Genomic DNA, 11,135 nt, shown 5'->3' on the forward strand with positions numbered 1-11,135 from the left:
AGTGTTACTCCTATAAAATATTCAGTGAAAACTACAGATACTATTTAGGAAGACAAGTTACGTTTCCTAGAAGGGAGACTAACATGTCCTGATTATGAGCCCTATTTCTTCTGCAAATGTAAACAGTTTAAATGTAAAATTGGTTCTGTTTCAAAATACTGTATTGTTGATTGATCATGTGTGCCCTGTAGGTACGAATTGAGATTAGCAGAAAAGCTGAGAAGAGGACCACTTTGGTGCTATGGGGTGGACTTGCCTACATGGCCACACAGTTTGGCATTTTGGCCCGGCTTACCTGGTGGGAATATTCCTGGGACATCATGGAGCCAGTCACCTACTTTATCACTTACGGAAGTGCCATGGCAATGTATGCATATTTTGTAATGACACGCCAGGTAAGAATTCCTCTTCCAGAAACTTTTTATGAGATGCTAATGAAGTTTTGGGTGTCACAGTAGTTCTCTTTTCTCTCATATTCTTTCTAAAGCCATCTCCCCTTAAGTACTCTTTAATCCTACACACACAGAGATGCACCTGTGCACATGTATGCTAATTGTGTATTATGCTCTATTCTCGGTGTTAAAGGTAAGGAATCATGGCTCCTAACCTCAAGAAGCTCACAGACTATAAAGTGAGCCATATAAGCCATTAAATTTAGAAAAAAATACCTTACAGAGAGAAGAATGATCTGCTGCAGGATAGCTTGCTCAGCCAAGTTGGCTTGGCTTTTGGTTTTTATTGAATTCTTGGAATGGAAAGTTAGTGATAACTAATCAGATAGTTAAATTCAACTCTGGACTATTTCTAAGTATATTAAGAGTATAAGTAAGCTTCTTTGTTACTGTTTTTGCTTCCTAGAAGAGAGATGAAAATTAGATGTCTAATCACTTTATATGCCTGGCCTATTCTCTAGCAACCAAGACTCATTTATTAAATATCAGTATCTGGAACTCATTTTTGTTGCCAATGTTATTTTTACAGTAGCTTGAAAATCCTCTGGCACTTTAAAAAGTATGAAGGATTTACTATCACTTATTATTATCTGTGTGATACCACACAGATTCAACTTCCCTTGATAAAAATTTACAGTAAGTGAGACATGAGAACCTTTTTCTATTTTCTTAGGTACCAAAGCTGAGAATTGCTTCTCTTATATTTTTATATAGCTCTGATTGAACATAGGCATTTTGTTTCTGTTGTTGTTAGACCACTGGTCACAGGCCTATTTATGTGTGAGAAAATGAAAGCCCCCAAATGGTATTTAACCTTTCTGGGCCTCCCAAACTTGTCTGGTAGAGAAGAGAGACAATAAACTGTTCATGTCCGGCCATTGTTTGCCCAGAGTATCCAGCACCGAGTCCCATGTCTGGCTCATACTCATTACCCTGAGTGAACAGAACTGAACAACCAGATCAGTCATGTCTAATCACAGCTCTGGACATGGCCTTGCTGTCTGTCTGTCTGTCTTTGTTTCTTTCCTTCTCTTTCTCCTCTCTTCCCTGTTCCTGTCCCTCATATACACACCCCTTTAATAGGTTCTTTTTATCTGTTGATTGAAGTCCAAACTCCTTAGCCTGATAGTCGTAACTGGTTCCTCCCTGTCTTCTCCAAAGGTCTGTCAGTTCCCTACAGTATACTTACTGTGTGTTTTAAACAAATAAAATTATATTCATTATTCCCACAAATGCCCTGAGTTTTCTACCACTTCATTCCTTACTTCCCATCATTCTGTCAGCTGGGAGTTCTCCCTGTGGATCTCTACCTGTTCTATTTCAAGGTTTCTTAAATACTGATCTTTCATGAACCTTTGGTCAGTTCCCTACAGACAACTTTGAACTCTCCTTCTGAATTCTCGTAGCACATTGTACCTCTCATTTCACTTATCCTACGCTATCTTGTATTATAGTTATTCACATATAATGTCTTCACTCCTCTACTAGACTATAATATCTTAGGAGGAGAGGCATTCAGGGTTTTTTTTTTTTCCAATTTCTATTTCCCTTTAGCTACTTTTTTTTTTTTTTAAGATTTTATTTATTTATTTGACAGAGCAAGAGACAGTGAGAGAGGGAATACAAGCAGGGGGAGTAGGAGAGAGAAAAGCAGGCTCTCTGCAGCCCAGGTCCCTGAGATCATGACCTAAGCTGAAGACAGACGCTTAACAACTGAGCCACCCAGGCATGCCCCGCCTTTAGCTACTATTAATCCATTATTGTCATCATTGTAATTCAATATTCACTTCTGCTTCTTTTATGACATACTAGGCATCAGACCAATCCTCCCATGAGGAAAAGTTAGAATAGTTAGATAAAACATTAAATATATCTGCCTACAGACACTAGAGAGCTTATAAGATAGCAAAAATTACCATGCAAGGACTTGAGGAAGAGGAATTCCAGGAAGGTAAACCTGGTGCTGAGTGTGCTTATACCTCTGGGGATTTATGCTGACTAAGCAGGGTAAGACAGAGACCAAGAAGCTGAGCAAAACTTGATGATCTAGAAGGATCAAAACAATTGAGATTGTTTGGTTTGGAACCTCTAATAGCTACCATTATCAAATAAGGAGGATCCTCTTGTAGGTTCTCTCTGAACCATAGCCCAACTTCATTCATCTCAGTTAGACTAAGGTATTCCTAGAATAGTGATAATCCAAAACTGCTAGTGCTCATAGGCTCCAGGCAGAAGCAAACATAAATTATCCCTGGAAGAAAAAATATTAAAAAATGTAAAGACTGGAAAGAAATAAAACTGATGTTATTCAAAGGTCTTCGTATGTTTAAAAAATATATATATATATATATATATATAAAAACATGTACATATATTTGATTAGAATCCATAAGTGAGTTTCATAGGGTTACTGGATACAAGATCAATATACATAAATCAATTGCATATCTATATGCCAGCAACAATTATAAAATGAAACTAAAAGTAATCGTGCAAAAGATGTGCAAAATCGCTATGCAGAAAAACATAAATTTAAAGGAAATTTCTGAACATGTTCACAGACTGAAAAGTAAATATTAAAAAATGTCAGTTGTATTCAAATTGATCTGTTTGATTCCGTGCAACCCCAGTCAAAATTCCAACAATTCTGAGGATGAAGGGGGGAAGATTTGAATAAACTGTTTCTAGAATTTCAGTGAAAATGTAAAAGCCTAAGAAAAGCCAGTGAACCCTTGAACAAGAAAAATTAGGTAAGAGGATTTGCTCTACAGGATATGGAAGACTGTAGCTTTATTTATAATATTATAGTAATATTAAGATAATGGCACAAAGACAAATAGTCCAGTGGAATAGATGAGAGAATATAGAAACAGATGTGTTATAAATGAACTTTTGATTTTAAAAAGATAACACTGCAAAGAAAGAAGAGTCTTTTTCTACGAATGGTGCTAGGACAATTGATTATCCATATTAAAAATAAAATGAAATGAACCCATCCTTACACATCCTTAATTAACAAGAATTAATTCCAGATAGATTATAGATATAAATATGAAAGCTAACACAATAAAGCTTCTGGAAGAGGGGCACCTGGCTGGTCCAGTCTGTAGAGCATACAACTGTTGATCTCAAGATTGTAAGTTCAAGCCCCACGTTGGGTGTGGGAGAATACTTAAAAATAAGATCTTTTTAAAAAATAAAATAAAACTTCTGGAAGGCAAATAGGAAAATATGCCAATTACTGTGGAATAGGAAATAATTTCTTACCCAAAATGAAGCGCTAACCATAAAGAATAAGAATGATAAAGTTGACTGTATTGAAGTTAAGAATTTCTGGGGGCGCCTTGGTGGCTCAGTTGGTTAAGTGTCTGTCTTTGGCTCAGGTCATGATCTCTGGGTCCTGGGATGGAGCCCCACAGCATCTGGTTTCCTGCTCAGCAGGGAGTCTGCTTTTCTCTCTCTGTCCCTCTGCCCCTCCCCACCTCTCTCATTCTCTCTCTCTCAAATAAATAAATAAAATCTTTTTTAAAATATTAAGAATTTCTATTTATTAAAGAACACCATTAGGGGTACCTAAGTGGCTCAGTGGGCTAAAGCCTCTGCCTTCAGTTCAGGTCCTGATCCCAGGGTCCTGGGATTGAGCCCTGCATCCGGCTCTCTGCTCAGCAGTGAGTCTGCTCCCCCTCCCTCTCTCTGGCTGCCTCTCTGCCTACTTGTGATCTCTGTCTGTCAAATGAATAAATAAAAATCTAAAAACAAAAAAACACCATTAAAAGGGCAAACAGGCTGGGAGGAGATATTTGTAGGGCATATACCCAACAAAGGATCCATAATCAGAATATATTAACAAAACCTATAAATCAGTAAGAAAAAACCAGACAACCCAGTAGAAAAAGATGGCAAGAGATTTGAATAAGCACATCTAAAAATGGAAGTTCAAATGGCTAATAATATATGAAACAAAAATGCCTCAGGCTCATGAGTGATCAGGAAAATGCTATAGATCTCCAAGAGAAATGAAAACATGTTCATACAAAAACTTGTGCAGGAATATTCATAGCAGCATTATTCATAATAGCCAGAAAAGTGGAGGCAACTTAAATGTCATCAGTTTATTACTGGATAAATAAAATGTTGCATATTTATTCAATGGAATATTACTTGGCAACAACAAAATAATGAAGTACCAATACATGCTACAAATGGATGAACCTCGAAAGAAGGCACCCACAAAAGGCTACATGCTATATGACTCCATTTATATGAAATGTCCAGAATAGGCAAAACTGTAGAGGCATAAAGTAGATTAATAGTTGCCTGGAATTGGAGATGTTGAGGGAGATGAGAAGTGATTATTAGAGTACAGGATTCCTTTTTTTTTTTTTAATGAAGTTTTATCTATTTATTTGTCAGAGAGAGAGCACAAGTAGGGGAGTGGCAGGCAGAGGCAGAGAGAGAAGCAGGCTTCCTGCTGAGCAAGGAGTCCAAGGTGGAACTCCATCCCAGGACACTGGGTTTAGGACCTGAGCAGAAGGTAGATGCTTAACCCACTGAACCACCCAGGTGACCCTAGAGAATGGGATTTCTTTTGAGGATGATAAAAACTGATTGTAGTGGTGGTTGTGCAACTTCATGAATACACTAAAAACCATTGAACATTATACTTTAAGTGGATGAATTTTATGGTATGTGATTTATATCTCATGAAAGCTATTTTTGAAAAATAAGGTAGTACTTCACACACACCAGAATGACTTTTTTTTTTTTTTTTTTTTTAACTGGCAATACCAAGTATTGGCAAGGATATGGAATGATGGGAACTCTCGTATCCTGCTGATGGGAATGTAATTGGTACCACCATTTTGGAAACCTGTTTTATATCACTTCTTAATTTGAACACAGTCATACCTTATGATCTAGGATCTCCATTCATAGGTGTACATCCAATAGAAAAGAAAAGCCCAAAAATGTTCTTGGCAGCATTATTCATAAAAGGAAAGCCTGGAAACAACCCAAAGTCTTATCAGTAGTAAAATGGATAAATAAATTGTGATGTAGTCATACCATAGAATATAACCTAGCAATGAAAATGAATGAATTACAAAAGTATGAATATCACAAACATATTAAGCAAAAGTAGCTGCACATAATACCTATCGTCTGACTCCATTTTTATAAAATTAAAAAAACAGATAAAATTAAGCCATAGAGTTCAAGGGGATTCATGCTTAAGCAGTAAAGCTGTAAAGAAAACAAGAAAATAATTACCATTAAAGGCAAGATAGTGATGAGTTTGGGAAGGAAGCCTAGGTTAATAATTGGGAAGAGGTGGGAGGATGCCTTCCAGGTTGTTGGCAGTGTTCGATTTTCTTTATCTGATGGTGATTAGCTTATTCATTATGTGATGATTCATGGGGGTATAGCTCAGTGGTAGAGCATTTGACTGCATTACGTGATGATTCATTGTGATGTACGTTTTTGTTTTGTGTACTCTTACACATGTGTTTCACAATAAAAAAATGTTCAAGAAATAAATATTTAGAGGCACATGGGTGGCTCAGTGGGTTGAGCCTCTGCCTTTGGCTCAGTTCATGATCCCAGGGTCCTGGGATTGAGCCCTGCATTGGGCTCTCTGAAAGCAGGGAGCCTGCTTCCGCCTCTCTCTCTGCCTGCCTCTCTGCCTACTTGTGATCTCTCTCTCTCTCTCTCTGTCAAATAAATAAGTAAAATCTTTAAAAAATTAGTTTAAAATAAATTTAAAAAAAAATATTTAACACTGCACCTACATCGGTATATATCTTTGCACGTGTAGTGAACCTAATCAGCAGTTAGTGCTCATTTTGTAAAGATAGTGTTCTAAGGACTAATAATTTAATTTCTCCTTTAATTTGTAGGAATATGTTTATCCAGAAGCCAGAGACAGACAATACTTATTATTTTTCCATAAAGGAGCCAAAAAGTCACGTTTTGACCTAGAGAAATATAATCAACTCAAGGATGCAATTGCTCAGGTAAGTTTTCCAAAAATAAAAATAAATTCCAGTCCCATTTTGTATGGTATTGGTATAATAATAATAATAATAATAATTGTTATTATTATTACCATTATCCATAACTGTAGTGCTTCAGTGGGTAAACTCTGAAAGAATGATCACACCCTCTTCTTCCTGTATTAATTATTCCTCAGTTAATAAAAATGTGAATTTTAGCATGGACATCTCTCTGGAAAGTTTTAGAACACAGCAGGTGAAAAGGTGATGGGTCCTATCTATCCTATTAACAGTAGCATATTGAAATTTGTAGAACTATTTTTACTTTTTTTCTTTTTGTTTCTTTAAAATTGTCTGTTTTTACTTTTCTCTCTTTATAAAATCTTTTTACAACAATTTCAAAAGATTTTCCACCTAAAATGTGTGGTGGCTATGGGGGAAAAATAAAATCCAGGTAAGAAAGATTACTGGAAATGTTTGCCAGGCACAAGTCTCAGAGTTTATTGAACTAGAAGATGCTGTTTTAAAAGAGATGTATTTTATTTTTCATAATAGTTACCTCTTTCAAATTTCTGTGTGTGCCTCCCTCCGATATCTTTGATTTTGCTGAATAAATCTTCATTCCTCTTCTCTGTAGTCTTATATGACTTCAGCGATTTTTCAGAAAATCTCTAGAAACTCTGCTGTCTTCTATAACGTTTGGTTGCTCTTCTCTGTCCCTTATTGGTGTTGGGGTTGTACTTTGAATAGGCTTAGTCTGTCTTCCTGCCTTGGCCTAAGTTGATTTATGTCTTCTGTTGCTCCGCGTGGTGGTTCTCACCTGGAGGGAGCGCATTAGGCTGAGGGTGGGGCTGAAGCATCCCTGGAGCTGTTAAAAATACAAATGCTCCAGCCCTACCCTCAGCCTACTAATCCAGATCCACAGCTGAGGTCCCAGCCAGTGTGAGTTTTGAAAGTGCTGCCCTTGACAGCACATCCCTGATTTTAAAATCACTAAGCAAAAAAAACTGAAACAACTACTGGAGGAAGCACTCAAGTGTTGAGCAACGGAAGTTCAAGTTCCGGATCCAGACAAAGGTTTGAGAAACGCCTTCAGGGTGCATCAGATGCTCGCACGGTCCTGAGCCTCTGAGTCCTGCCCTGCTGACAGCACAGCCTTTCCTGGAGGCTCTGTTGACAGGTGATCCTGCCAGGGCAGACTTCCATTCTGGTCCCCCTTGGTTGTCCTATGCCTTTAAAGCCCTTTGCTTCTGAGGCAGTCTCAATTTGAGAGTAATTGAGATGATTTCTGGGATTCATAGTGATGCAGAAAAAGACAATTACCTTTTCTCAGGAGAGGATAATATCATTGAAAGCTTCACTAGCCGGTTTTTCTGACCTTTTGTTTCTATTTTAGGCAGAAATGGACCTTAAGAGACTGAGAGACCCATTACAAGTACATCTGCCCCTTCGACAAATTGGTGAAAAAGATTGATCTACGAAGAGCCTCTGAATCCTGGCAGAAGGAACACCTGTTTATAACTCTTGCCTTTTTAATTAAAGCATTGCAGGTGGAAGCTGGGAGCCAAGTCGGGGTAGAGGGTTTTTACCTTTAATTAAAAAACAAAACAAAAAGGATCTTAAGGAAGAAGAGGAAGTTAAAATCTAAGGATCAGGCTTTGTGGAATATAAGCTCAAAGGGCTTAGTGAATATTGTCTTAATCAAGCATCTTAGTTTCTGGATGAAAATGATGCATTATATAGTTGAGAGATTCATAAAGAGAAAAGGATGCTGGGGGTGTTCCTTTCTTGCATCTTCTTGCAGGGTCAGCAAAACAGTAACACACCAGCACCCCACTCAGCTCTAATTTTTTTTTTTAATTTGACTTTTCTTATTTTTGACATAGGAGTAAACAAATATACCAGAAAAGCAAATCCTCAAGGTATGTGGGTGGCAAACAGAGTCTGAGCCCATGTCATTAGCATTTATTTTAAATTGGACCCAGTCTCTGCAAAGTGACCAGGAATCTCTCCTATTCGTGTCCCTTTTCTGACCACCCAGTCCTGTTGGTTATGCTAATTTTATCCATATGAGAGTTGGAATCAACTTATGACTGTTTAATAATTGACACTTTGGATTATCCCATAATACCTTCTTCGATGTCTGTATATTCCAGTGCTCTGGATCAGTACCTAGGAATCATTGGCAACACTGCATGAGGTTGTTTTGTTTTGTTTTGTTTTGTTTTTTATTAATTAATCTTTAAGAAGAGGCAGAATTTCCCTCCTTTATTTAACACTCCTATTGATATTCCCCTCTCCCTCCATAACGCAAATCCGAGGGGGGGCGGTATTCAGCTATATTACCAAATCAGGAAGACGTAAGGTTTACAAATTGGCTAAAAATCATGGCTCTCTAGCCATTTCAAACCAGAATAATCTCCTTGCTGTTAATCTGCTCGTGTGACAGCATTCCAGCCCACCCAGATGGCGCTGCCTTGTCTGGAGACTTTGTTTATCTTGAAGAACACACACTTCCACACTGTTTGTGAGCCCCCCACCTCCACCACTTCAATAGTTGTAAATCAAGTGTGTGGATCTCCAAGGGTGCAATTTATCTTTATACAGGAATACATTTCTACGGCTTCCTTCAACCTACCCTCTTCACCCTCTTTTTTCTTATCTTAAATTGAGAGAAGGAAGAATTAATCTTATACTCTATCAAAATATTTTCTACCATATTTCCAGATGACATCTGCACTTGAAGAGTCAAAGGAATCTGTGTCTAATATCCTGTTTTTAACGACTGTGGGGGCAGGATGGAAAGGATGATGAGGCTTGCCACACAGCTGATCGGCTTTTTCTTTCACACCATTCGCCCCTCCTCATTGTGGCAAGGAGGTTCTTTCTCATTTTCTTCCTCTTTTGGGATCATTGTGTATGAAAAGAAACACTTGCAATGACAAACCCAGACTCCAGGTGCCTTGCAGAGGTTGAAGGCCTGCCCAGACCGCTGCTGCTCTGCTCCTGCCGCCGCCCCTTCCGCTGGCATGATGGAATGAAAGGATGCATGTCTCCCCTTCCTTCCAGTGCCCCCGAGTCGTTCAACCCCTTCCCTCATTTATTTTTGTTAAGTTCTGTGAATTATTTTTAAATCATCTATCCTGTTTGTGTGCAGGGTTTTTAAGAAGAAACAGCACAGTGCAACGAGCAAATCCTTTCAGGGTGTGTGGGAGGCAAGGGAGGGAAATGTGGAGAAAAGTCCTTTAAACAAATAGCAAAATATTGAACATGTGTAAAATCCTGTATCATTTATGAAATATGTATAAAAAGCAATGTACCTTCTGGAACAATAAATACTTATTCAATTTTTGAACTATAGTATCTATTTCTTTAAAGCAAAACAAAAAACAGCAGCAGCAACAACAAAACTTACTTTCCTGTGATTCTAGTGGAAAACTGTTTACTTCCAAAATTAATTCTTTTTTTTTTTTTTGTAAGATTTTATTTATTTATTTGACAGCCAGAGAGGGAACACAAGCAGGGGGAGTGGGAGAGGGCGAAGCAGGCTTCCCGCTGAGCAGGGAGCCGATGTGGACCTTGATCCCAGGACGCTGGGATCATGACCAGAGCTGAAGGCAGCCACTTAACGACTGAGCCACCCAGGAGCCCTAAAATTAATTCTTATAAAAATATCATTTTGAAATTAAATTTGGTTCCTAGAGCCTGTATTTTTAAAACAGGCATTTTTTTAAAAGATTTTATTTACTTATTTGACAGAGAAAGCATGAGTTCCTTGCTCAGCGAGGTCTGCTTCTCCTTCCCCCTCTGCCTACCACTCCCCCTCCTTGTGCTCGCTCTCTCTCTCTCTGCCAAATAAATAAATTAATTAAACAAACAAATAAATTTTTAAAAACAGGCATTTCATTAATGCTTCCTGAATCTAAGATGGTCAATATTTTCTTAATTTTCCAGAGCCATCAAAGGTTAAGTGACTTCTACCGGCAGAATAAAGCCAGTGGCAGTACTGAGACTAATATCCTTATATCCTGATTAACAGGAAAATTGTCCATTATATCAGACACCAGATTGCCCAGTGTGGTCTCCTGGACTTCAGAACACTGTCCAGGAATGAACCAAGATTAAATATTCATTTTTTAAGACTTTGTATCAAATTTGACCAAAGCAAATAATGATCACCAAACAGGAAAATACCACATGCTACCTCCTCCATTGAAGGCCTATCAAAAAGCGTACGTTAAACGCCTATATTCAGTGCAATGTGAGATGTCTGAGAGCTTCCTGGCAGACATCCCTGGGACAGAATTAAAGTGTAAGAAGATAAGATTGAAAATGTTTTGATTAATGCCTACATATATATTCAACAACATTGTTAGGCTTTAGTGAATTTTCAATGGAGATAATGAGAAGAGGTAAATCCATTAGTGTAAATAATGCGGTTTTGTTAAAAGATGATAGACCTTTAAAGCTGGCAGTAAAAAAGTTCTCTCATGGTATGATTGTTGGAGTGGCAATCTGGTATCTCCTTGTTAAAAATGCAAGTTCTCGGGGCGCCTGGGTGGCTCAGTGGGTTTAAGCCTCTGCCTTCGGCTCAGGTCATGATCTCAGGATCCCGGGATCAAGCCCCAAATCAGGCTCTCTGCTCAGCAGGGAGCCTGGTTCCTCTCTCTCTCCCTCTCTCCTTGTGATCTCT

The 11,135-nt window shown here is 38.2% G+C and overlaps 1 protein-coding gene across 1 annotated transcript in view; it reads left to right on the forward strand.

Annotated features, from left to right (window-relative positions):
* MCU (mitochondrial calcium uniporter) overlaps positions 1-9,797 on the forward strand; it is a 203,258-nt gene extending 193,461 nt beyond the window's left edge. The window contains exons 6-8 of the mRNA XM_032313952.1: positions 192-395; positions 6,347-6,463; positions 7,839-9,797. Coding sequence (XP_032169843.1) covers positions 192-395; positions 6,347-6,463; positions 7,839-7,916 — 399 coding nt within the window. The 3' untranslated portion in view covers positions 7,917-9,797. The remainder of the gene's footprint in view (positions 1-191; positions 396-6,346; positions 6,464-7,838) is intronic.
* Positions 9,798-11,135: the final 1,338 nt, after the last annotated feature.

Source organism: Mustela erminea, chromosome 14, assembly GCF_009829155.1.
Source record: "Mustela erminea isolate mMusErm1 chromosome 14, mMusErm1.Pri, whole genome shotgun sequence".
NCBI classification, from domain to species: domain Eukaryota; kingdom Metazoa; phylum Chordata; class Mammalia; order Carnivora; family Mustelidae; genus Mustela; species Mustela erminea.